At 37.6% G+C, this 25,890-nt stretch overlaps 1 protein-coding gene across 8 annotated transcripts; it reads left to right on the forward strand.

The window, feature by feature from the left end:
• Window positions 1–16: 16 nt before the first annotated feature.
• SLTM (SAFB like transcription modulator) lies at window positions 17–25,580 on the forward strand (the record flags this gene model as incomplete). 8 transcript variants are annotated; one of them, XM_084532873.1, is made up of 21 exons in its annotated part: window positions 17–226; window positions 613–700; window positions 9,215–9,279; window positions 9,606–9,791; window positions 10,217–10,264; window positions 11,180–11,207; window positions 12,567–13,035; window positions 13,599–13,648; window positions 15,695–15,813; window positions 17,337–17,486; window positions 17,574–17,683; window positions 17,771–17,931; window positions 18,246–18,337; window positions 18,562–18,725; window positions 19,792–19,966; window positions 20,568–20,692; window positions 21,677–21,847; window positions 22,734–23,048; window positions 23,498–23,651; window positions 24,424–24,581; window positions 24,922–25,580. In XM_084532873.1, 21 exons carry the CDS (start codon window positions 17–19, stop codon window positions 25,028–25,030), a joined length of 3,147 nt encoding a protein of 1,048 aa, XP_084388999.1. In that variant the 3' UTR covers window positions 25,031–25,580. The 8 variants fall into 8 exon arrangements, with proteins under 8 accessions (XP_084388999.1, XP_084389000.1, XP_084389004.1 ...); XM_084532874.1 differs by having other exon boundaries at window positions 23,510–23,651; XM_084532878.1 differs by having other exon boundaries at window positions 17,771–17,850.
• Window positions 25,581–25,890: the final 310 nt, after the last annotated feature.

Here is a 25,890-nt window from a genome sequence, read left to right on the forward strand (position 1 = left end):
GCTCCCTCGCCCTAAGATGGCCGCCGCCGCCTCCTCTCCCGCCGCCGCCGCGGGGGCTCCCGCGGCTCCCAGCGCCCCGGCGGCCGCGGCGCCGCCGCCTCCGCCTCCCCCCACCGAGAGCAAGAAGCTGGCGGAGCTGCGCGTCATCGACCTCAAGTCGGAGCTGAAGCGGCGCAACCTGGACGTCACCGGCGTCAAGACGGTGCTCATCTCCCGCCTCAAGCAGGTGAGAGGCCCCGCTGAGGGGCCCGGCCCGTGCTGCCTGCGGCGGGGCCGCTGTGGCGGGGCGCCCTGCCGGCGGCTCGGAGCTTCTCCTGCTGCTGTGCCGCGGCCCCGTGTGTGGCGTGGAGGCCTCCTCGCGTTATGAGGCGTGCTGCTTGTCGCCAGGCTGCCCCTCCGAGGGGTCGCTGCCGCGGCTGGAGCTGTGGCCGTCAGCCCCGGCCTCTCCTCGGCCTCCCCCAGCTTTCAGTGCGAGGTTTGACCTAGGGTGGTTCGTAAAATACCTAATAGTTTCAGAGAATATGTGGTTTGGCTCAGTGATGCTTGCTGAAGTCAAATTGTCTAGCTTCCAATCGAACTCAGTTAAAAACTGTCCTTTTTTGTCTCATTCAGGCTATTGAAGAGGAAGGAGGTGATCCAGATAATATTGAAATAACTGTTTCAGCTGACACACCCACCAAGAAACCAACTAAAGGCAAAGGTTAAAATCTGTTGATATAGATTATGTATTTAAAAGAGCTTTTTGTTGCATATATCGCCTTTAAGGAGTGTATGGTTGTAGCCTGTAGCGTGGCTGCAGTTCTGCTCATTACTTCTGTCACGTAACACACCTCGTTCTCCTCACCCGCTGTCGGGCACTGCTTCTCCTTCCCCCATCTCCGCTCCCCCCATCGCCACCTGTTTCACCTGCTCACTTCCTTCTCCTGCACGCTGCTGTGTCTGTCTCTGTGTCACACATCTACTTATCCTTGCGGGTGTGGGATGTGTGGAGAAATGTGTTGAGGCTTAAGGGGGCCTTGCAGAGCATAGGGATACCGGGTATATATGGAAAATGGGTTGGGTAGGTGATGTGTTATGAGGTAGTGGCTGTACAGCCTTCTGACAGGATCTGATCTTGGAGACTTCTACTGTGTGTGCTCAGACTGTACAGATGGTCTGTGAGATTTATTTTTTTTGGAATATGCTGTGTGCAGGGGGTCCTGAGTGTGGACTTTGCCTCCTGAACGTAGGCAAAATGGGTATAGGAACTGCCATGCAGCTCTGATGCTGGACATGGACATCAGTGTAGAGACTGAGTATCTGCGCAATGGCAGAGGGAAAACTAAGAGGTTGTTTAGCCATGGGAAGGGACCCCGAGTAGTGATGTTTGTGGTAGGGGTCACAGCCTGAAGAGTATTGTGTTGTGCAGATTTATTAACATACTTTTTGCTGAAGTAAGACAAGATTTATAAGTAAGAGTTTCCTGATTATGATCTGAAGGCTTTCTGGGAAATGAAACATCCAGTTAAGAGACTTGAGTTCTTAAGTTGTAAAAACTAACTATTTAGATCTTAAGCTGGTATATTTGGCAATGGTTGCGTTGGCTGTGTTTCCTTATGCATAACTATTTTAAGATTTTTTTTGGGGTGGAATGAGAGGGGGGACAATGATGATACTGTTTCCTGTTTTTCTGGGGACATCCATAACCTGCAAAATAATACTGGGGAAGGAAACTCCTGTTTTATGCATAGCATTCTTCATTGAACGTATATGCTAGGTATGTTCACACATGTGCTATAGATACCTGTTGTGGAAATGATCAACCTTATAACAGTGTCATTTGTCTTAGGCTGAGTGTTGTGATGGAAATGATTATTAACGTTTTTGCCTGGTGCTGTGAATGGGGAATTTATTAATAAAACATACCTGTATAGGAAGTTTGAGTAGTAACTCTTCTGTGCTTTTGGCACACTAGAAAAGTGTGAGGAAAATAAGCCAGCAATGCAGTTTCATTTTCTGTGGCATTGCTTTATTCCTTATTTTGAGAAAGGTAACTGATGCTTAAGAAAACTACATGGAAGCTAAACAAAGGAATGCTTCCACAATTTTTAATGTAGAGACCTAAATGGCTGTTTGTTCTGCTGTAATAAAAGTTTCCCTTATCTCCTGCTTTTCATCCTCCTATTTTCCAAACTAGATTGATGACATGCACGATGTGTTTGAACTGGCCTCTTCTGTATTCATGCTATTTTGCTTCTGCAGATTGCTTCCCTACTAGTGATGCTGCTGCCTGAGCTGAGGCTTCATTCAGTAGCTGCGTGCTGCCACCTCTTTTATGGAACTAAATTGTAAGGCTCATGTACGAGATGTACAGCCTTGCTACAACTCAGAGCTAAATATGACCTCCATGAAGTTGGTACTGGCTCACTCTGAACTGGAGAATTTCTCAGTACTTTTCAGATTACAAAAGTCTTATGAGCAAACTTTGTGCCAAAACTTTGAGAGGTTTATGCAGCATTAATCTTCCAAGTAAGGAACAAGAACTCATTAATTTGTCTAGGGAAAATCTTTCTGGATCTTACTGGATCACTACTAACTGTTCTTTCTGTTAAGTACCTTTGAGCTGGAAGGAAAGGTGTTCCACAGAAGTTCTTTGCTTTCTTTTCAGCTGCCCCTTGTGGTCTTAACTGGTGATTTTGATGTTATCTTTCCCTCTTCTTATCCTTGTTGTTGAAATATCTTACTAGTTACCAAGAATTTCCCTCCTTACTGGTTTACCTCTAAACTTGGAAATGTAGCACTTAGAAAAAATCTGTTCCCAGCCATGTCACTAGGGAACTTTCGAAGGCATGTAGAAGATGCATGCCTATCAACTGGATTTTCTCTTGAAATTAACTATCTTGATCCTTCTTGTACTTGTACATGGTCTTTGCTTTGCGTAGTGTTGTGCCCTTTACTGATTTTGCTCACAGATTGTTCCTAGCCTTTTGCTAGTGCTTTGCCTCTCCCAAGAGCTTCAGACTAACTCTAGTGAGTTTTTATTTTAATTATTTTACTGCTGCCTATCAGTAAAATAAATGACACTGAGTTCTACAGTAGTTTTTCATGCTATCACTGCTGTACAAAGGAGGGTAGGAATACTAGATATTTGTTGGAGTTACAAAGAAAACACAGCCTCGGAAAAGGCCAAGGAGTGGGAGATTTCTTGCAGGGGGTAGAATCAATCGTGTCAGGTGGCCATCAGTTTTAGTTCTGAATGTAGCCAGTTCTACTGCATCTCTTTAAGATCTTTGGAAACAGTGAGGTGGCTAATTCCATAGCAGTGTCAGAATACCTTAATCCAGAATATTGATGCAGGCTGAGTTGGGAGGAAGGGGAGGGTACTCTGTTTGTTCTCCCTCTCACTCAGCTGAGTGTGTACTGTAGACTTCTACTAGACTATGACAAGCTTTTGACAGTGGTGGTACTGAACCAGCTTTTTACGAGACAGGGAAGAAACAGCTATAAAAACTACCATGAACAGAAGAATAAGGTCTTAATTAAACTGACTTGAATATAGACTTTCTTCTACAAACAGTACCTCACCAGTTCTGCAGCATGTGATACTGTATGGAGGGGGGGGGGAGGGGGGAATGAGTTTTATTTAAAACAGAGCATTTACAGACCTGCCAACATGTAGATAAAACACAGGGAGCCGTGTGGATCCACTCATGAGGGAAGTGTGCTGTTAGAAGCTTTTACATCAAGACTCCTACTTGCAGAAGGAATCTGTAATGCAAGCAAAATCCTTGATCAATTCTAGACTTAAAGTTAGTCAAAATGTAACACTTCTTACCTGAAGCTAATTTAACTATCTGGAGTAAAGAAGAGCTACAGAACAACTAATTAAAAGAGCTATATAGGTGAGATTGGCTGGCTTTGACAATTCAAGTCTGAAAGCCTGAACTTGAATAAATCCCGGGTGTTCCATCAAGCCAACTTTAATTGCCTCAGTTGTGCCTCCACTCCCTGGAACTTAGCAGCTGTAAGAAAAATTCATTTTTGTAAAAAACGTGGCAGTTTTTTTAAAGTGTTCTTTTCAAGCTTCAGTGTTCTGTTATTCTAGAATTTAGAGCAGGTTACTGCTAGTATTAAATCTTCTTAATGCTTGTGATATGAACGTTCCTTTGAAGTATCTGTAATCAAAAATATGGTAGCATTGCATTGATACATCGTAATGCAGTGATTGAAAACTACTTTTCTGCCACGTTTTGCATTGTGTAGATGAAGAACAGATTTTGGACTAAGCGATTTTAACTTCAGAGTATTAATGTGGGCAAAGATGTTTTCTGATGCTTTTCAGGTTTCTAAGGCCACTTAGTCACCTATTATTTTGCAGCTTTAGTCTCCTCCTGGTTTACATCTATTTCCAATTTGTTTCATCTGAGAGTCAGTATTGTCACTGACACCTGACAGTGTCTAGCTTAGACTATTGCCTGCAAAATTTTTAATTTCTTTGTTAAACCTGTTAAGTGACTAAAACAACCAAGTAAAGCTGTTGGCCTTTAAAAGGAAACTGGAGTAAGGAAAATGATCTGTTGCGATGTCATCTGTCCCTCAGAAATATTAAAATTGTTTTATCAAACTGTCCAGTATTCCTTCTCCTGTTAAAGGTGTTAACATCTGTCACTGTACTTTTGTGGTTTGACTTCTGAAATACTGCAGCGTGTGGTGAAGTGTGCCCAGCACTAGATCAGAATTCTCTGGCCCAGTGAACCAGCATTGGAGAGGACAGGGACTGCAAACTGCATTTTAAGTGTGTGTTACATATGTGATGTAATCTGCTGGGTGCTAGTACCAATGGCTTAATTCTAATCTTGAATAACGTGATTTTTTCCTAAATAAATATTTTTAGAATACTTTTTCCAAAGTAGTTGTCCTCCTGAGCTTTGCTGCCCTGCTTTTATTATTGTTTTTTTTTTTTTTTTTATGTATTTATTGAGGCAAGCAAGTAGCTTGTTTGACCTTGCTGGCCGGTTCTGTTGATCTGTTTCACAGTTGCTGAATAAAGTAGCACAGACTGAAAAGTGACCTCTCCAAATGCTCTTGTGGGGGGCTTGCCCTTGCACACAGCACTGCTGCAGTGTCAGCTAATTAAGCCTGTTAGTGTTGCAAGTCATGTCTGTCTTAACAAACCTACTTTGTGAGTCAATTAATTTATTTTTTTTCTAGGCATCTGAGCGGTGATGCATTCAATCACTCTAAGTATTTCTGCCAACTTTGAAGTATTTCTGTCAATATTAAACCAACTGTTGAGACCCTCCTTTCTCCTAAATATTTTACTCAAGATACAGTACATCATAAGGAAATAATAAATGCAGTTCTGTTCTCCTCTTTCGAGGAAAGACGTACTTAAATTATTTGTAAAGAGAACTTCCCTTTGCAGGTGGAATTCTTGCCTATTATTCAGTAGGTGATATATAAAAAAATCTTTCTTTGGGGAATGAAATTCTTAAGCTAAAATACCTGAACTCAGTTTTGATCTGATGATTAGAAATTGAAGATACTGTAATCAACACCTGAAAAACAGCACACAGCCTTACTCTTAGCAACGCTTTGCATAGGTGGCTCCAATGTTAGAAAGCTGTTTCCATCACTTGAGTTGGGATACATCAGCCTTACTGAAGTGAGATATAAATAGTATACAAGTCTTACTTACAGCTTTTTATCTGCTCTCAGAAAACTTGTTAGGAAAAACTAATCTTGCTAAATACTTCCTAAGTAACTTCATTAAGGTGCAAGTGAGTGATATCTCTAATGAGCTGCACTAGGAAGCATTATGAATGCTTAATCGTATGATAAGAAATTATGGCAAATGTTATGAGCAACTTGGTGATTATCTAGAGAATATCTGGTTTTGCAAAGTGCATCCTTTCTTAAAAAATAAATGAGTAACAGCGGTGTTGTGCAGAAGCTATAAAAAACTTAACTGTGCTTGGTACCCTATGATACCATTTAAGAATACAGTAATGCAACAGGGTGACTTCTGGTAATGTTATGGCAAGTGGTCCTATTCCAGTTGCAGCTGTGGGCCTCTAACGTTACAAAGAGTTTACTCCATTGTAAGGGTTGTCTTTCCCCATCTTCCTCTTTACTTCCTGTCCCATGTTTTTAATGATTCTTTAGCATCAGGTATGAGAGAACCTTGTTGTGGGTTCACCAGGAATACCAAAGGAGATGCAGTCACTAATTCTTCCAAAACTTGGTGACGAGTGTCACTCTACTTCTGCATGAGATGCAGGTTTCTAGTCTGAGTTGTGTGGAATAAGCTGTTAGATAATTCTGGATACTGCTGGGGAGTCTCAACTCCCTGGGTAGAGGACAGTGAATGGATATGATGAACTTAAGCTACTGCAAGACTTATCAATGAGAAAGTAAAGTGTTGGTTTGATATTACGCAGGTTTAAAGATGCTTCAGATCTTCTACTTACCTCTAAGGAGGTTACCCATTCTCTGTGTAAATGCTCTTGCAATTTCATGGTGCGTAGGAATTGCCATAGCCGGAGAAGTGACTGAGCGCAGCTTATGAGAGTACCAACACATCAAGGTAAATTAGTGGTTGTGGTGTTAGCTCAGGCACCCAGGTTTGTGGGGAGTACTGTTTGCAACACTGACGCTTCCAATAGCCACTGCATGGATAACCTGTACATGTGAGAAATCTTGTTGTGTTAGCAGCTTGTGTGCCTTGAGACCCACTGCACCTGTTGCCTGCAGAAGACCCAGCTATTCTGACCATAGTTGTTTACATACCTTGTAATCCAAGTTACCTTCCTTGAAGTGTGTTTGTTGTAATCTCACAGTAGTTCTGTGAAAATGAGAGTCCATTGTGAATGAGTATCGGTGTAGAGAAGTTCTGAATTTTCATTGAGGCAGGGGTGGTTTGGTGGTTTTTTTTTTTTTTTTTGGTTTAGCAAGTTACTGTCACTAACAAACCTATACTAGCATCTGAAAACTATTTGTATCAGACCTTTGAAGTACTGTGGTGCTAACCAGGTCAAAGTAACCTAAAACACAGAACTAGCAGGGAAAGTAAGCTTCCTACCACTTTCTGGCTAGAGGCTGCAAAGCAAAGGTCGTTATTCAGGTTTCCTTATGTGTTTTAATGCCTCTGATACTCAGAGCAAACTGGGCTTTTATTGCAAAGGCAGACCAATTAAAATACATATGCCTGTCTCGTTTACTCTAGCAGAAGGTAAAAGGTACAGAGGGCTTCTTTATGCAGAGGTATAACTTCCCTTTGATGGGGACATGGCAGTAAAATGCAGTTCTCTAGCTGTCATTGCAGAGTGATGGACTTACTTGAGGCAGCTGTGTCAATTGTTTTTTCTATTCCCTCTGAAGTTCACCTGCCAGATTTCCTCTGACAAAACAAGTGAATTAAAGTAGTTTTCAAAATAGCACATGCTAGCTAGTTGCTAAATGTCCAGCATCTGCTGTGTGTATTTGCCTGTCTGTGTATGCCTGTCTGGATATGAGATGCGGAAAGAACTTGGACTTTGAAGTTTAATAAACTGAGGAACTGAAATGAGAGGGTTGAAACAGAAAATCCATGCTGTTTCACTGCTTTCTTACATTGAAGATACTTGTGGTTATGGATTCTGTTGCAGAATGCTGAAATATTAATACAAAGTTGGGTTAGTCTGTCTTTCACACATCAGATGTGAAGCATATCAAAAACTGTCCTTTCTGGTATAAGTCCACAACTCTTTTTGAGGGAAGCCGAGCTTTCCTAAGTATACATCTGCTGTTGGGTTTTTACTCCAAAATCTCACAAACCTATTGCATTCCACATATAAAATGGGAATGTGTTGTTGATTCTCCTGTGCATTTAGATCTGAACTTTTTCATGTTTTGCAATCAAAGACTTCTGCAGTGTATCTTTTCCTGGAGACTAGTGCATTTCTGACCTTGTAATGCAAAATGGTGTATACAGGAGTGCTGTCAGTGTTGCCTTTCAGTGGAAAAAAAGGGAAAACAATTGGAGTCTAAATAGAAAGAAAACATATTTTTTCATCCTGTAGTATTGCAGTTTCTAACTTTGAAATGTAATTTGAGCTGTGTGTGAAAGACTAAGAAAAATTGTTGACAAAAAAAAGACTATTCCAAGTCACAGAAATGTGCATACTACATCAGACTTCAGCTTGGGTTTTCCTTTTCTATTCCTTCAGAGTATAAAACTGATAATTTAGCATTTGTTTGAAGATGAAGTGATGAGCAGAGAGATGAGGTCAAAAACTAACGCGTTAAGTGCTGATCCTGATTGCCATCTCATTTATGTCTTGAATTGATACTGAGTTTCAACAGAAGATAGTAAAGCTCCTTCCCAACTGAACTGCTTTTTCACCTTGAGCTACTGAAAATTGTCACGTAGGCTGATCTTTGATAAAATGAAACAGAATGCTCTAAAAAGGGCTTGTTTGTCTGGACATACTATATCTAGGCCTCTGGCCTCCTTTTTGCAGAGGGTTAAGGAAATTCAATGGGTTCCAAAGGGAACTCTGTCTAGTTGTCATCTCCACTGAGTCATATTAATTAGGAAAAAAGCATGTGTGTACTGGAAGAACAGAATTCTTTGATGGAACATGCCCTCTGTACACTAAAGAATATGTAGAAAAGCCAGTGCTTGACCTGACTCAATTCTGCTGCTAGTTCCCTCTAGTGATGAAAAGCACTGAAAATGGAGGCTTGTAGAAGCTGTGGACTTCACATGCTTGTAGATACTCAAAAACATAGCTAGATAAAACCCTGAGCAATCTGATCATAATTTGAAAGTTTGCATTCTTTGGAGCCAGAGGTTCGGCAGACCTTCTGAGGTCCCTTCTAACCTAAATTGTTTTGTGCTGCTAATTATCCTATAAAGAGTGGCCTTTCCAGAATGTTAGTTATAAAGTATAGTTTAGCTCCAGTAATTCTAGAAATATACACTAACGTTCTCTTCAATTTCATCATCTCTGGAAGTAGAAGAGTTGATATCAAAATCACTAACTTGGATGTAACTGCTTGTTTATGAAACAGCATTGATTGTTCATATTAGCTCGTGTGACTTTTTTCTCCCCGCCTCAAAAACACTAGACTTTGGGAGGGTTATATAACAGTGAACAGAGAATAATAAACTGTAGCACAGCACATAATCAGTATTGGAAGAAAGCCTGCTCTGCTTAGCAGCTTTCATCATTAGCATATCCTGTCATTTCAGGTAAAAAGCAGGAAGCTGATGAATCAACTGGTGATGCTTCAGTTGAAGAGGATTCCTTTGTCAAGGTAATAAAAGTATGTATTTAAAAAAAAAAAAAAAAAAGAATATTCCAGTTGCTATTTAAGTTCAGTGTTTTGCTTTATTTCAAAAACAAACAAACAAAAAACTCCGTTTTCTCTGGGCTAATTTACATGGAAATCTGCATCATTGTTTTTTACTGTGTTAAGAGCTGTCATGCTGCAGTGTGTGAAGGTGTGGGATTTTTTTGAAGTATACTTAATTCTTATTATGGCTGCGATACAGTATTTTGCAAAAACAGCAATTTTGGCAGTGATTTTTTTTCAGAATATAGCTGATAACCATGCCAAACATTTGTTGTTCACATCAAAAGGAAAGTGAATTGGAGACTCAAGATGCAAGTGATCAAGATGGAAATGATGAATTAAAGGACTTTAAAGAATCTGTTGAAGATGAGAACTTGAATTCTAAAGAACTCCCATCAGCAGAAAAGAAAAGATACCACAACTTGGAGCCAGCAGAGACAACAGAAGATATAGAAAAGGATTCTGAAAGTCAGGTACTCTTGTATTTTAATGTGCTTCTTTATCAGCAAAATGCATATTTTCGTATCTGTGCTAATGGGACGTTAAGAACTAGTTTTTCTGCTTTGTCTTGCTTGCTTATCTCCAAAAGATGAGTTACTTTTTTTTTTTCTGTTTTTCTTGGCCTGTATCTGAATAGTCCTGAAACAAATGTGGTATTAGTTGATAAAACTGTACCACAGTCCACGACTGGGTTCCCAAGAGGTTCTTTTCCCTTTTTACTAGTAATGACGTACATAATCTGAACACTGAACTCTAAGATGCAAATTAGGAAAAGCACTCATTGATGTTCATTTTGAGTGTAAAATGTTTTCTGAATTAATTGAATTTATTGACTCTGAATGTATTTAAAGTATGTTACAAATAGCTTGCTTAGCAAGTCCTTTTTATGTTTTCATAGGAAAATGAAGGTCAAGACATAGAAGATTACACTTTCACAAGTGTCCATGTAAGTTCCAAATCATTTGTATAAACTGATTTTCATATCAGTTAATTTGGAAAAGATCATTTTACACTTGCTTTCTGTTCCAGTTTGCATCTTAGAGGGTCAGAGACTGTTTACCTTTATTGTATTACGTTATAGAACACTTTTTTTAATTAAATAAGAAAAAAGTGTATAAATGCAAACTCCTGTCTAATTTGGGAATGTTCGGTGCATAGACTTAGTAAGGTATTTTTTTTTAAACTCTTAAAAATACTTCAAAGGGCCATGACAAATGTTAACAAAGTATATAACAAAGTGTATACAGCCTTCTAGATATTCATGTACATCTACTACTTCTGTTTTAACTTTCTAACTTTGCCTTTGGAGAATATTTTTGTTAAACTAACATCTGTAACATCTTTAAGATCAGAAATTCATTCTGAGTTGCATAGAACTGACATCTGAAAAGGGACAGATTAGAGGTGTTAATGATAAATACGTGTTAAAATTGCTGTTTCATTTAGAAACAGTTAATGAGGGAAGTCTATCTAGTTTTAGACTTTTCTGAAACCAGGTAGTTTCTTCTTTCAAAGCTGATGATGGATTGCTTGCATTTTGTTGTAAGTAGTACTCAGTGTAACATCTGTTCGGGAGGTTTTAGCAGGATAAGGGACAGTTTAGAAACATCTTCTTAAGGGAAGGTGGTGTCCAGAGGGAGAAAACAGCTACATATTGCAAGTATTGGAGACAAATACCAGTGAAGTTTATACTAAACTTTCAGTGATTTGAAAAGGTTGGTTTCATTATCTTTTCTTTGGAAATGGTTTTTATGATTCATTAATTTACCTTTGTATGATAGAAGTTCTAAGGAAAATATGAACTGTTCTACTTTAAGTTCTAAAATAGAAGACATTTAGTCTTGACTTCCTTTTCTTGCAGGATGGTGAAGATGAAGAAAATGAGAAAGGTATGTTTGAAGTTTAATAGAGTTTAAGAGGTCTTTAGCCTGATAGACCAAGCAATTTTCTCTTGTAACTTTCAGTCTCTTTGCTAATAGTAGTCTTCTCTCAAGTACTAAGTATCAGTTGTCTCCTTATTAAGTTCAGCACCTGGAATTATTGCAGTCATTGGGTTTATTTTGCTCTTAAGAGTTACTTTACTTTTAAGAGCTGATTACAGTACTTATCAGTTACTGTGGTGGATGTATAAAATAGTTGTAATACTATGAATCTTAACTGAATCAAAAAACCATAGTATTCAAGGACTCTGATTTTAATATACGGTAAGTCTTGATGCAAATGCTTCCAACTTGCACTGCAGTAACTGATGTTTACTTGAGTGGAAATGATACGCTCTTACGCTGAACTTGAGCGCCCAACATATGTATGGACCGTCATATGCTTGAGTTAACTGTCACTTGGAAATACCGGTTGTATATAGAATGGTAAAACAAGTATTTGGAAATCTGTGGAGTGGCTACTTTTTTTTAAGCTGTGCTCATTAGTGAAACTATAGAAGGAATATGATGCACTTGGGCAAACAGACTTTCTGGACAGAAGTCTTAAGGATTCTACATATTGTGGACTAGAAAGGACATGGAACACCATCACTTTACGCAAGATGGAATACACACTGAAGTTACAGAATAAAACTACAGACTCCTTGTTTACGAGGGACCTACAACTGAAGTATCTCTTCAGTGCAAACCCAAGAATTGTTGGAGATGCCAGTGTGGGACTGAGATGGAACATCCGTCCAGTGGATGAAGACTGAGAACCATTCGTCTACGAACTCTGGATTAAAGGACGATCCTCCGTTTTCTGCAGCAACCTTGTACAGCTAACTTGACTGCCAAACCGCTCTTGGAAAGGAAAAGCCTAAGAAAACCAGTATGGAAGACTGACTGAAATTCTCCAAGACTGTAACTCTTTTGGATTTGGGAAGTCTGGAAGTCGTACAACCAGGAAGATTCAAAGATGGATTAATCCAAACTGTGAGCATCCAAAGCAACTATTTTCTTACGACATGCTAAATCTTAAACTGGAAAATGGATACTTCTTATGAAGAACGGGTATCTCCAGGATGGAACCATATTCTGACTCCTAATGTTTTGGTATTTGTCTCTAGAAAATGTGTTTTGCCATGAAGAATAAGTGATCCTGGGTAAAGGATTTATATTTGTGTTAATACACCTTGTGTTTTTTTCCTAACCTTCCATCAGTGCTAATAACTGGCTTTGTATTTTCTAGGTCCTATTCTAGCTTATGAATATGAAATTGTTTAAACTTCTTGTTTTGCCATATTTATTCCTGTTAAATCCTCTTAGATAAAGCAGGTTCTGGTGATGGTACACAAGAAGTATCTAAACCTCTTCCTTCAGAAGAAAGCCTAGCTGAGGCTGATCACACGGCTCACGAAGAGATGGAAGCTAACACCTCTGTGAAAGAAGCTGAGGATGATAACATATCGGTTACAATCCAGGCTGAAGATGCCATCACTCTGGATTTTGATGGTGATGACCTCCTAGAAACAGGTAAAAATGTGAAAATTACAGATTCTGAAGCAAGTAAGCCAAAGGACGGGCAGGATACCATTTCACAGAGCCTGGAGAAGGAAAGCAAGGACTATGAGACGACTGAGAACCATAAAGATGGTAAGAAGGAAGACTGCGTGAAGGGTGATCCTGTCAAGAAGGAAGCCAGAGAAAGTTCAAAGAAAGCAGAATCTGGAGACAAAGAAAAGGATACTTTGAAGAAAGGTCCCTCGTCTACTGGGGCCTCTGGTCAAGCAAAGAGGTTTGTTTTTCTATGTCAGTTCTTTACGATACTGAGTACCAGCATTCAATAAGATCACTCTACATTAAGGGGGTAGCAGCAAGAATCTTATAATTAGTATCCTATGCTCCTGCCTATAGATTTTTTTGACCGCCATAAGTTACTTTTTAAAATTCAAGATCTTCGTATAGACACTATGTCCTACTGTGATTGCATTGTCGAATTGTCAGCATTTATTTATTTTTTTCAAATTGACGAGTTTTTTAAATGTCCTTGTGATGATGGTAATGAACAGCTATCAGTTCTAAGAACACAAAATGAAGTCAAGTCCCCGTCCTGAAATCTGGAGAAGATTGCCATATATCCACTGAATAGAGTTGTCAGAAAATCTAGATCTTCAGGCATCCTGGGGAAAATCAGTGCAAGAATCCATAAGGGAATCCTTTGTTCAAATATACAGCCTAGCCCTTTTTATTTTTATTTTTTGAAATGTTAACTTGTCTATTAGTATTAGTAGAATTTGTAAGTATTGCATTTTATACTGTGTTTTCAATTTTCTTCTGATTTTTGATTTGCTTCTCTAGCTCCACTAAGGAATCTAAAGAAAGCAAGACAACATCAAAGGATGATAAAGGTAACTATTGCAAGCTAGGGTAGTATTGCCTTGGAGTAAATGCCTTCCTCTTTGAGAACTTTCTTGCCATGCACTAAAATGGCTTATTTAATTGAACTCATTTGTCTGTAGTAAATTATGCTGGAGGTGCAGTAGTTATTAGCTCTGTGTGTGTTTGTGTGTATTTCCCCTTACGTTGGACTCCTTATAAAATATTTATTCTAAGGACTCTATGGAAAATATATTCTTCTATTTCAAAACATTACCGTAAGCAAATTCTACTTAACATCTCCCAGGTGTTTGTTTTGTGAGAATTTGGTATAATTTTCAAATATGCCTGCTCAACACAAATGGTTGTATATATATACACAGAAAAAATGCAAAAAACACTTAAACATAACACCAACAAAATTACTTACATAGACTAATTCTAGCTCACTTCTAAATAAAATGAACTGTCAACTACAATATAACAGCTAGCATGCTAGCTAACAAAATAGCACTTGTGGCTATTTAGTATGTTGAAGTTGGAAGCTATTTGTATGCATTGGAGTTTCCTTCTGTTACCATAAAACTTGGTATTACGATCTAAAAATATAGAGTGGAGCTCCAGTGTGTGTTAATGTCAACAGGTATACTGATGCCTCAGCTGAACAAAAGCGTTCTTTGTGTCTCCTTATTCTGCCTATTAGCTCTCTGCCGAAAATCTTCGTCACAATCTCTAGCATTTCACAATGGATGAATAGAACTCTACCTGATAAATGAATTTTTGAGGGGAAATTTGTGTGACAGACATAACTGTCTTCTGTAGATGCCTGTCTGTTCATTGATATTTATATACTTGAAGTTAAATAAAGATACAGCAAATCTGTTTTCATGTTATCGATGGCAAATACAATAACTATAGTAGTAACTGTCATAAAGCTCTCTTAAAATACATATGCAAAGCCAGTATAGTGGCTATTTAAGGATATTCTAAGCATATTGCAGTGTATCAAGATAATTAGGATTATCAAAATAACTATTGGGATAATCCTAGATGAAGATAATGGTGGGTTTGTTGCCTTTTGCTTTAATTAACCGATGCATTGAAGGAGAACCACCTGCTAACAAGATGGTAGTTCTTAAAAAGTAACTTAATTATTTTCAAAAATAACATACTACCAGATTTTTCCAACTGTTTAACTGGAGCTCCAGTTCTGGTCTCTCCTGTATAACTAGCTATAATTTAACTTAATCAGAAGCAGTTCAAACATTTAACAGCAAACAACAAGGAACTGAGCAAAATAATACAATAGATGTTGAGAACACCTATACGTGACTTTCTTGACTTCTTAGTTCTGTGTTGCTACAGAAATGGCTAATATGTGTAAGTGGTGGTGGTTTTTGTGTCGTTTGGTGTTTTGTACTGTTAGCTTGTATGGTTGTTTTTTAAATGTTAATGTAAAATTTTAATGTTTTTCCAGCTTCTCATTAGTGTTTTCCTAGTATACGTGAAATCACATTTGGTGGGCTACATCCAGCAGTACTTCTAAAAAGCTGCTCTGGATGGAGGGCAGATGCTTCCTGAAGTTGTGGAAATCGGGCACATTCTGGGGCTAGGAAAAATAAGCTATAATGAGGATTAACTGTCTCCTCTGTTTACCTTTCAGTTGTCTCTTTAACGTTACTAGTGTAAAGACACACTGATGAAGAATTAATGTTGGGTGCTAAAAAAAACTTATCCTTTTTAGATAGAAGTTACTTAATAAGAATCAAACAATTGAAGCTAAATTTACGTATCTAAATGAGGGGTAAAGCATGTTTTAAGCAGAGGATTGTATGATTTTCTAGCTTTGTCTTCTGGGTATGAGTTAGCCAAGCTGTTGGTCTCAATACGTGGGTGAATGAATTAAATCTTATGGCATATATTTTTTTTATATAGAAGTCTTTTCAAGAAAGGTAACCGGATAAACAGTTACTTAAAGGTAACAGGCTAAGTTTCTCTTTTCAGCAACAGTTTAGTTCAATATTGATAATACCTTTTGTTTCCTTAATTTTTTGGCTGTTTTGCAAAACTTGTTTCAGGAAGTGCAAGCAGTGTTAGTGGTAGCAGTGGAAGTTCAACTAGAAACCTGTGGGTTAGCGGACTCTCTTCCAACACAAAAGCTGCTGACTTGAAAAATCTCTTTGGCAAATATGGAAAGGTATTCCATGTGGTGTGATACTGTGTGTTGTGTGTGTCTCCTCCCCCACCCCCTCCTCTATTCAGATACAGAAACTAAATATTTATTCATTTAAACACAAGTGAGTTGAAATGTCTAACCAGTGTAATAAAAAAAAACAAAAAAACAAACAAACAAACAAAAAAACCACAATACCTTCAGCACCTAAAATAAGAGTTTGTGCTTACAGGAAGAACCATAAGTTAACTTTGAAAATTGTCTTCATTTTGAGGTAAGACAGAAAATAAATGTCACTAATATGACTGGTCAGGACTTAGTGTAAGATAATGTGCCAGTAGCTAAATTGCAAAACAAGCAGTCTTTATAGCATCTGCTGCACTGGGAAACCTTTTCTTTTTAAAAAAAAAAAAAAAAAGCATTCTGAGGGCTTCTGAATGATGGAAAAAAGAAGTTAAAAATATAGTAGCTTTTAATGTCTGTTCTTTCAAAGAGTCTTAATATTTTTATGAGCTTTGTTACATGTTGCTTAAACCAACTTACTTTTCCTGGATTTTGGTTTGGTTTAACATGGGAATTGTATAGAACACTTAAAAAAAAAAAAAAAAAAATCCATATAAGCTCAGCATTCTTCTGAAAACAGTTGTTTTCTCCTTGCTCAAAGGAGTTAATGTCAACTGTATGAATTCATAGCATCTGTGTGAACTTGTGCAGTTATGTTGTTTTATCTTTGGGGCTAGTTAGAAACTTCACAGTGTGGCTAATAAGTATGTGTACTGATTACTGGAAATCTGATTTTCCTAATAAATTAAGGAGGTGTTTTTATTTAGCACCTTCACAGGTATTGAAACCTGAGAGTATATTTTGTTAAAACTTCTAATTCTTTGTCTGCTTTTGCTGTAGAGATGCTTGGCAGCACCTGTATTTACTTACATTTCTTATTTAAATAAATTGGTAAATATTTAACGTCTGAACGACTATACCATTGCAGGCTGCTAGAAAGATTAAATTGTTGCATTAGAGCAAGACTAGATCAAAAAGATTAGCTCCAGAAGGTAAAGAAATTCTAACAGGGAGCAGCAACACAAAGCTTAATGCTTTGTCAAGATGCAGGTGTCAAAGAGCTGGTTGCTGAAACTGCTTAATTGACACATCTGCTAGTTGCCTCTGAAGAATTTTCTGCCTTATTAAATTACCGCATAATAATGCTTATACCTTCCTGTGATTAATTGGCAGCTGCTGACTTTTTTGAGTCACACATCAGTGGTGTTTTTGTGAATAACTTTTGATGGTAATTTATCAAAAGAAGAGTTTGGGTAATGTGCGTGAGGCTCTTATTGGTCAAAACATGATGTAAGCGTTAATTTGCCATGATTTGAAAATTTTCAAAAAGGTGAACTATGCTTTTAAAAATTTGTAGAATCACTCCTAGCAGAGTGTAGGTTTTTATTTTACATATAAGCTAGGATAAAAAATATTATTGGACTATCATCTCTTCCTTATTATAAATGTATGTCTAAAATCCTAAATTTCACCTGTTTATGCAGGTACTTGGCGCAAAGGTGGTCACAAATGCACGAAGCCCAGGGGCAAAATGTTATGGCATAGTAACCATGTCTTCAAGTACAGAAGTGGCTAGATGTATTGCACACCTCCATCGAACAGAGCTGCATGGACAACAAATTTCTGTTGAGAAAGTAGGTTTACTAAGATGCAAACTTCCTAGAATAGACCATCTTATGCAAGAATCCGTACTAACTTTTTTGCTTTTGGACAAAATATAGGTGAAAGGTGATCCCTCCAAAAAGGAGCTGAAGAAGGAAAGTGATGAGAAATCTGGTTCAGGTAGAAGCACGGGAGATAAGAAAACGGCATCAAGTGATAAAGCCAGCAAGTAAGAACTTCATATGTGTCTTTTGAAGTTGTAAAAATCCTTTAAGCTGAATCTTCCTCATCGTGTTTCTGCATCTCTCCTAACAAGAACTCCATCAACCAAAAAAGAAGAAAAGAAATCTGAGAAATCTGAAAAAAAAGAAAGTAAAGAAGCCAAGAAAACAGAAGGTAAAGATGAGAAGAATGATAATGGAGCAAGTGGCCCTAATCAAGAATCCACTAAAAAAACTGAAGAAAAGAAAAGAATAAGTATGCAATATAGCCATGTTTCTTCCTTTTGAATCTGTGTGTCTGACTTATTTTGGGGGCATGTTCCTGCTCTTAATGTGGAAGCAAAGCAATTAAACGCCTGTTTTTTTTTTTAGACTCTAGTAACATCTACTATATCTGATGTGAAAGCTTCCATATTTTATATTACTACTTAACTACAGACGTGCTGGTATGCTTCTACCAGTAACAGCTTGGTTTAGAGATTTATAAATTTTGCCCAAGAAAATCTGTAGTAGGCAAATGGAGATGTTTGTTTTAAACCCCTTCTCCTTTTTTTCTTCCCCCTTCACTAGGTGGTAAAAGCCCAGGTCAAGTTGTAGTTCTAGACCAAACAAAAGGAGACCAAGGCCACACTAGGACAGTTAGAAGGGGAAGATTTGAAAAAGTAAGTATCTGTAGATTTGATAGAATCCTTATTTGAATTGATGCTACTATACTGTTGATGTCTTTACTGTGATGGGTCAATAAATTATCGCAAACTGCTAAGCAGAGATAGAAGCTCTCTATGCTTTGGGATAGATAAGTAGTTAATGATATTTGAACATAGCATCCAGAAATCTCCCTAAGGAATGAGACTTCTGAAATAACCATTGTAATCTCTATCTATAGCCACAGATATTGAGGAACAAAGAGCGTATTATTCAAGATAAAGTGAAATTCAGGGAATACAGGGGTAGAAAGGATATCTTGCCTTTTGAAAAGATGAAGGAACAGAGATTGCGAGAACACATGGTTCGATTGGAAAGAATACGACGAGCTGTTGAACTCCGAAGGTAGTAATTCAACTTTTTGCTAAAGGCTTTTTTACACATTAATTGATCAGATACTATTTTTAGAAATTTAATTAGAATGTGTTCTGTCAAGCCTTTTACTCAGATGTTAAAGTCTGGGACTCTACCTAACAATATCTTCATACAAATTAACTGACTCCAAAATTTGCTTAATCTTTTAATAGTCACATGTGTGTACACGCATAGCTTAGTGTTTGTTAGAGGGGGTGTTACTGCATGCTAGTTTGCTTTTTGAAAATATGAGAAGTTGAATAGGAGATGTGGCCAAAAATAATGATTTTTAGAGAACTATTGTATGCCTAAATGACAAATCAAGCACAATACCATCTTGTTTCTACATAAAAGGACTAAACAGTTGGTCTCTTCTATTTGTCTCACTTTATTTGGCCAAAATCTTGTAAAGGATAAAGTGACTTGTTGTTGACTGGATTTCCCTAAACAAAGGAATTCCCAGCAGGCATAAATTTTATAGGAGAAAATGCCTTTCCTGCTTCTTGTAAGCTGTTTTATAGGAAGTGGGAAGAAGAAAGCCAAATCAAGTTGTTCACATGTATACCTAACCTGTGCAAGTCAGAATTATGAATGAATATTGACAATGTTATTTTGTCTTTATTTTTGGACAGAAAGCAGTAAGTAAACTTTCGTTAGCTTGAAGCAGGCAAGAGCTAAAACAAAGTATTTTAAAGATCCAGATCATATTCTTTACTACGCTGTTGTTATCTGGTGGATAATAAACATAGTATAATAATAATAACAACAGATAATAAACACAGCAGTATGAATCCAGCACAAAAAAATAAAATCAGAATGATGATTCTTGACATAAACTTTTCTAGTATCAGTTGTCTGCTTAAATGGCTCTGCAGAATATGCTAAGGACAGTTTGGCTACTTGGGGCTAGAAGGAGTATAGACTTCTTAATACCAGGGCTTCTCTTAATAGTCTCCTCTCAAATAGTTTGTCTATGTCTGCCTGAGGTGATGTTAGTTTTGGATGAGAATTATTTTCAGATGAGTTTCTGCTACCTCCTTTGCTTTTTCTTTTTCAGGAGAAGAGAAATTGCGGAGAGGGAGCGTCGTGAGAGAGAACGTATACGAATAATGCATGAACGAGAAGAATGCTTGCAGAGGGAAAGAGAACGATTAGAAATTGAAAGGCAAAAACTAGAGAGGGAAAGGATGGAACGTGAGCGTTTGGAAAGAGAGCGTGTTCGTATTGAACAGGTATTGCATTCTAGTCAAAGAATACAAATATGCCTGTCATAATGGACTAACCCAATTTGCACTTCCTATGAATTTCTCTCTTCACCCTTCCACCCAGGCCTTAAAAGAACCAATGTAAAAACAAATAATTCACCATGTAAAACAACAAAAGTAGTCTTTTATCTTGTTTAGCTTGTAAATTGATGGCAAGTTCTTGCTACTGATTATACAGTAGCTGTATATGTCTTGTCACAAACACTGATACTGAAATTCACGAGATCATTGCTAGTTTTAAGTAACTTTACTGTTTTTTTCTAGAGAACAGTGGCAGAGCGAACCTAATGAAATCCATTTCTGGGCAGTGAGCACATTAGCAACATAAGGAAGCACCTGGAGATATTTATACTTAATAGCCAATAGCTTCTCCAGATATAAAGAGGAAGAACACTTCCTCTTAAAGTAGTCCTTATGCTCTTTAATGTGGAATGCTCTCCAAGGATGATATATATATCAGACAGTCTCTAGCAGAAAACTATCAAGTATTAGGTCTGTATGCTTGCTATCTGTTTTACAGGTTTCCCTAGTAAGAGGTTGTTTGTGTTTTTTCACCCTTTTATGGTAGGAACGTCGGAAAGAAGCAGAGCGTATTGCTCGTGAAAGGGAAGAACTTCGTCGACAACAGCAACAACTTCGTTATGAACAGGAAAAGAGGAATTCTTTGAAACGTCCACGTGATGTAGATCACAGGTAATCTAATTCTCAAACCACTGTTTTAGAGCCCTTAGTAAAAACAAACAGCTACAGCCTTCATGGCAGACCTGAAAAGGTGTTTGTGCCTGAAATGAATCTTCCTAAAAGAACTGAATTTCTAGTATGATTTTTACATTAGGCTATGCCAAGTATGAAACAGAAGGTTTTGAAATACAAGAAGCAGCCTGTGAATAAATTCTTGTACCAAAAGAGCATAAAGTAATTGTGTGCACTTGCTGAGAAAAGCTGTTCATTTCTCTTTAAATGGTTGAAATGTCTAGCTTCCACTTCATAAAGAATTCACATATCTGGTAAATTAATGGTTCAGAGAGTCAATGTGATGGCTTTTAATTTTTACTGAAGCTGATGACATCTATCACTTGATGTTTGAGTCACATGGCTGAGACCTTAGCCATAAAATTTACATAACAGAGATACAGTGGAATGTAAGTTCTCATTGTAGAGACAGTAGCAGAACACTAATATTTTTTCATTAGGGGAGTAAAGACAGCTTCATTTGTATACATTTCAGTATCTTGCATTCTTGTCATAAAGACTGTACCTGAGTATTTCTAATTAACAAGGCTGTGACACTTCCCATACTGTTCTTTCTTGAGAATACCGTTCTGAACTTTTTGCTTCTCTAGAAGGCTGCTTTGAAGGCAAAATCTTGCATGGATTCAGTTTGCATGGATGGGGCATAAAATGTTTTGTTTCCTTAAACTGCTCAAGACAGTATACTGTGGCATAGATCTTTATTACTGTTTATTGATACCAGCTCTTTAATTTGCAGACCAGAGTGGGGGGAGGTGGTTCTTAAATGATTTTGTTCACTATTTAAAGTGACTGACTGTTAGAGGCTTTTCACGGGTTAAATACTTGTCTTTAAAGCAGACAAGTAACTGGTAACTTGAATGGTTTTCTGTTAGGCCATGATTTGGATATATGTAACTGATAAGGATTCATTTGCTTCTCTTAAAGGAGAGATGATCCTTACTGGAATGAAAATAAGAAGATGGCTCTTGATACAGATGCACGTTTTAGTCATGGTTCAGACTACAGTCGCCAGCAGAACAGGTTTAATGATTTTGATCACAGAGAACGGGGACGATATCCAGAAGGTTCTTCTGTTCCATCATCTTCTTTTGATAGGTAAGTTTAAGTAATAGGGCAGGTATTTACCTGCCAACATCTCTATCTCTCTGGAGTTCACCTCTAACTACTTCAAAATTTAAAGTCATGCTAAAAGCTTTATGCAACAAATACATAGAATTGCAATAGAATTGCAGTAGTGTCCTGAAAAGATCTTGGGACTTGCCCTTCATAGCATAAAATATCTGCTTTTCTCTGGCGACATCAAATTAGCTGACTGGTGGGCTTTTTTTCATGACACTTCAAAAGAAATTCCGCAATTACTCCTCCTTCAGCATCTAGTTGTAAGTGGGTTCCAATGGATTAGATCTGTTGTGCTTGGTAAATTCATCATAATAATTCATCATAATAAATAAGGCTAAAAGCAACTGACCTAATGAGAAGAAGACTTGCATGAGTCACACTGGTTAGAGTCTGTGCAACTCTGCAGTAGATGCTGACTTCAAAACCAACTTAATGTTTCCATTTAATATTTCCAATAACCAATTAATATAAGACCACATAACTGTGACTTCTGTACTTCAACTGTTATGCTGCAGTGAACGTGAAACATATTTTCTAGCTGACTTAAGAAACAGAAATCTAGCATTTCCTATGCTTCACACTAGGAAGGTAAAGGGGAGGTCCTGCATCTGTTGAAATATTACTCTTGCCGAAACTATGAGCAGATAAATCCATTTAAAAATGTCATTTTGAGCTTGAGCCTAACAACTGTAAAAATAAATATAATTTGGTGTGGGAAGGGCCTTGAGATATATACCACAGATTCACATTCAAAAATACTGTTAATACTTATGAATATTTTCTAACCTTTGTACTTAGATGTATGGAGAAATGCGAGTAATGGGAAACAATCAAATTACTTTTTCCTACTTTAACAACTTAGGCGAGAACGTTTTGTAAATCAAGGTGAAGCAAAAAAGACTCGCCCAACAGCCCGAAGAGAAGAGCCAGGGTTTGAGAGATATCCTAAGAACTTCAGTGACTCTAGAAGAAATGAACCACCACAACCAAGAAGTGAACTTCGAGATACAGACAGACGGGAAGTGCGAGGAGACAGAGATGAAAGAAGAACGGTGATAATTCATGACAGACCTGAAATACCACACGGTCGACATCCAAGAGAGACTGGTTCAAATCCACCTAGGCAAACAAATTGGAAGAGTGAGGGAAGCATAAGCACAGATAAACGGGATGGCAGGTAAGCTTGCTGGCTAACCAAGAAATTAGTGATAGTACTGATTCTTGTAGAATCTATCCATAGTAATAATTCCTCAGGAACTGGTGCGTAAAGAGAACAGATCCCACCCTAAAGAGTGGCAAAGTCACCTTCCAGAAAGATTAGGAAAAACCTGTGTGTCAGCTGTCAAGTATGCTAAACCTCATGTATAAACTTGCTGACTCCCAGCAATTTATACCTAATTATGCATGACAACATATAGTAAGGAGGCTGTCTATGTAAGACTGCTGATGTGAACTAATAGATGCAAGCTTTAATTATTTAAAGAGCTATATCGATTTAAAAGAATGTTTCTAAGAAGCTAACTGCATATTGCTAGGAAACTAAAAACCACAAGTCCATATGTAATTCTATATGTAATATGATTTGGTACCAATTCTACTATACTGAAACCAGAATTTTGATGAAAGCAACTTTTACAGAGGTGAGAGGCCAGACCGATCAGGAAGAGAAGTGTCTGGACATGTGAGAGGTGCACCTCCTGGTAGCCGTAGCAGTGCTTCTGGGTATGGAGGCAGGGAAGGAGAACGAGGCGTGATGGGAGAAAGAGGAGGTGGAGGACAAGTAAGTCACGTTTTTCTGTTTGTGGTTGGAGAATACAAAATAATACTGGAAAAATAAGCTGACCATATTCTATGATTCTACATAGCATCACATAAATCATAACAAGCGTTCTGACTAATTTCAAGTTACTTTTATTTTAAAGGGTGCATGTGTTTTGCTTTCTTTAATAAGCTAATAAATCTGCAGAAAATACAGTACTTATGTCAAGCATCTTTGAGGCAGCGCATGTTACTTCTAGTGCAGTTGGTCACTGTAAGCTATAGCATGCTACTCACTGAAAAAAGATTCTGCATCACTTGTTTTTAAAGCCCGCAGACTAAATGCTCCATGCTACTAGATCCTGAAGCATTTAATTCTTTCCTCTTTGTGTGTTTATATATATAAAATATTATATATATATATATATATATATATATATATGGAACGTGCTTGTCAGTGATTAAGAAATAAGCACAGAACTGGCAGTAAAGTATGAGCTCATAGAACTTCGCTCCCCGGATACCCATACACTCATTAATGCAAAATAGTTCCATTTTATCTAGAGTTATTTTAACAAGACTTTTCTAAGATTGCATAGCTGCTTATGGACCAAAGTCTTTAAAAACTACTTGATTTTTGAATAGTGTTAATGGAGACCTTTACAGAAAAGCTCACTTTGTGTTTGATAATGAAAAATGCCTTATTATTCATTTATTCGTTATATAATAATAATTATATATGAATATATAATTATATATTATATACATCATATAATCATTCATTTTCTTGCTAGCACTATAATGAGGACAGACATGTTGTTGAACGCCATAGTCGTGAAACTGGACCAAGGAAAGAATGGCATGGACCTAGTTCTCAAGGAAGTGGGTATCATGACACAAGGAGAATGGGAGATGGCCGTGGAGGAGGTGGCATGATGTCTCCACACACAAGGTACAGAAAATATTCCTTCCTCCCACTCCCCTCTAGTCCCTCAAAGCTCTTCTTATGTTTAGGAAGTGTAATAGTCTCAGTACAATCAGCATTACTTTCAGTGGATAGCTTGCTGCTGTACATCATACCATATAATCAGTCTTTCCATGCCAGCCTCTGGTTCCACAGTTCCTGTATTACTAGTGGTAGTGCTGTTAAAGCCTTTCCTTGGGTGGCTTCAAGTCTCTTTTGAGACTTGAGTTTAACAGTTAGGTAATATGATAAATGTTCTTACCTGTATGCCCAGAGTATAGATACTTTTGATAACTCTTTTTTTTTTTTTTAAAACCTTTGTTTCCAGTAACTCTTCACCAATTAATAGAGTTGTACAGATCACAGGGAATTCCATGCAGAGGGGAAGTGGCTCAGGATTTAAGCCGTTTAAAGGTGGACCTCCACGAAGATTCTAAGATCTACAGCTGCTTGGTTTCAAGATAACTTATTGAAATCTCTTGTAAACTTTCTTTGATTAAAAACAGGAAATCTTGTCTGGAAGTCCTGGTTAAATTTTTTTAATTTAACATGATTACTTTCCTCTCAATTTTGGAGGCATTTTAATAGTTACGTTGTAATTTTGGATAGTTTTTGTGTATCTTTGATAAGCATTTTCCTTGAGGCACTAGAGCTGTATAAAAACAAATTGGAACCAAAATATTTGTTAATCCTGTACAAAAACAATAGTTTGCAGCTGTGTGCTAGTAGTTTTGATTTACCAACATTAGCTCCGTGGTGTCATGCTTTAAAGTTAGCTACTTATCACACCATCATACACAATTATAACCTCCATTTTGAAGGTTATCCAGGCTATTCTCTCTGCTTTCTAATTTGTAGAGAAATAAGATCGTTCTTTCATTACCGGGTATTATGTAACCTATTTTTGCAGAAGGTACTGTTACATTGAGTGCATTTATGTGTATTCTTGCAAATGTATTCTTTTGAAATAAACCTTCATATTCTGTATAGCTTCTAGTAAGTCTCTGAAACAGTCTTTTGGGAAGGAAGAGAATATTAAACTGACATGTTAGTATAGCAAATCAAAAAAAGTATTGACAGACCCTTCTGAATAGCATGAGTGTTGAAAGTTCCCAAACCATTCTGTTTTAACAAAGACACTGTCAAGCTGCAGCTGTACTATATCATAACAATTTGGTTTCTAATTGGCGCAAAAATCTTTTGCAAAAGATGTTTTACTTATCCTTAAAGCATGCCTATTTTTAAATAGAGATCAACCCCACCATACTTATATAGGAATGTATATTTAATAAAGGAG

Source organism: Aythya ferina (genome assembly GCF_964211825.1).
Source record: "Aythya ferina genome assembly, chromosome: 11".
Classification (NCBI taxonomy): domain Eukaryota; kingdom Metazoa; phylum Chordata; class Aves; order Anseriformes; family Anatidae; genus Aythya; species Aythya ferina.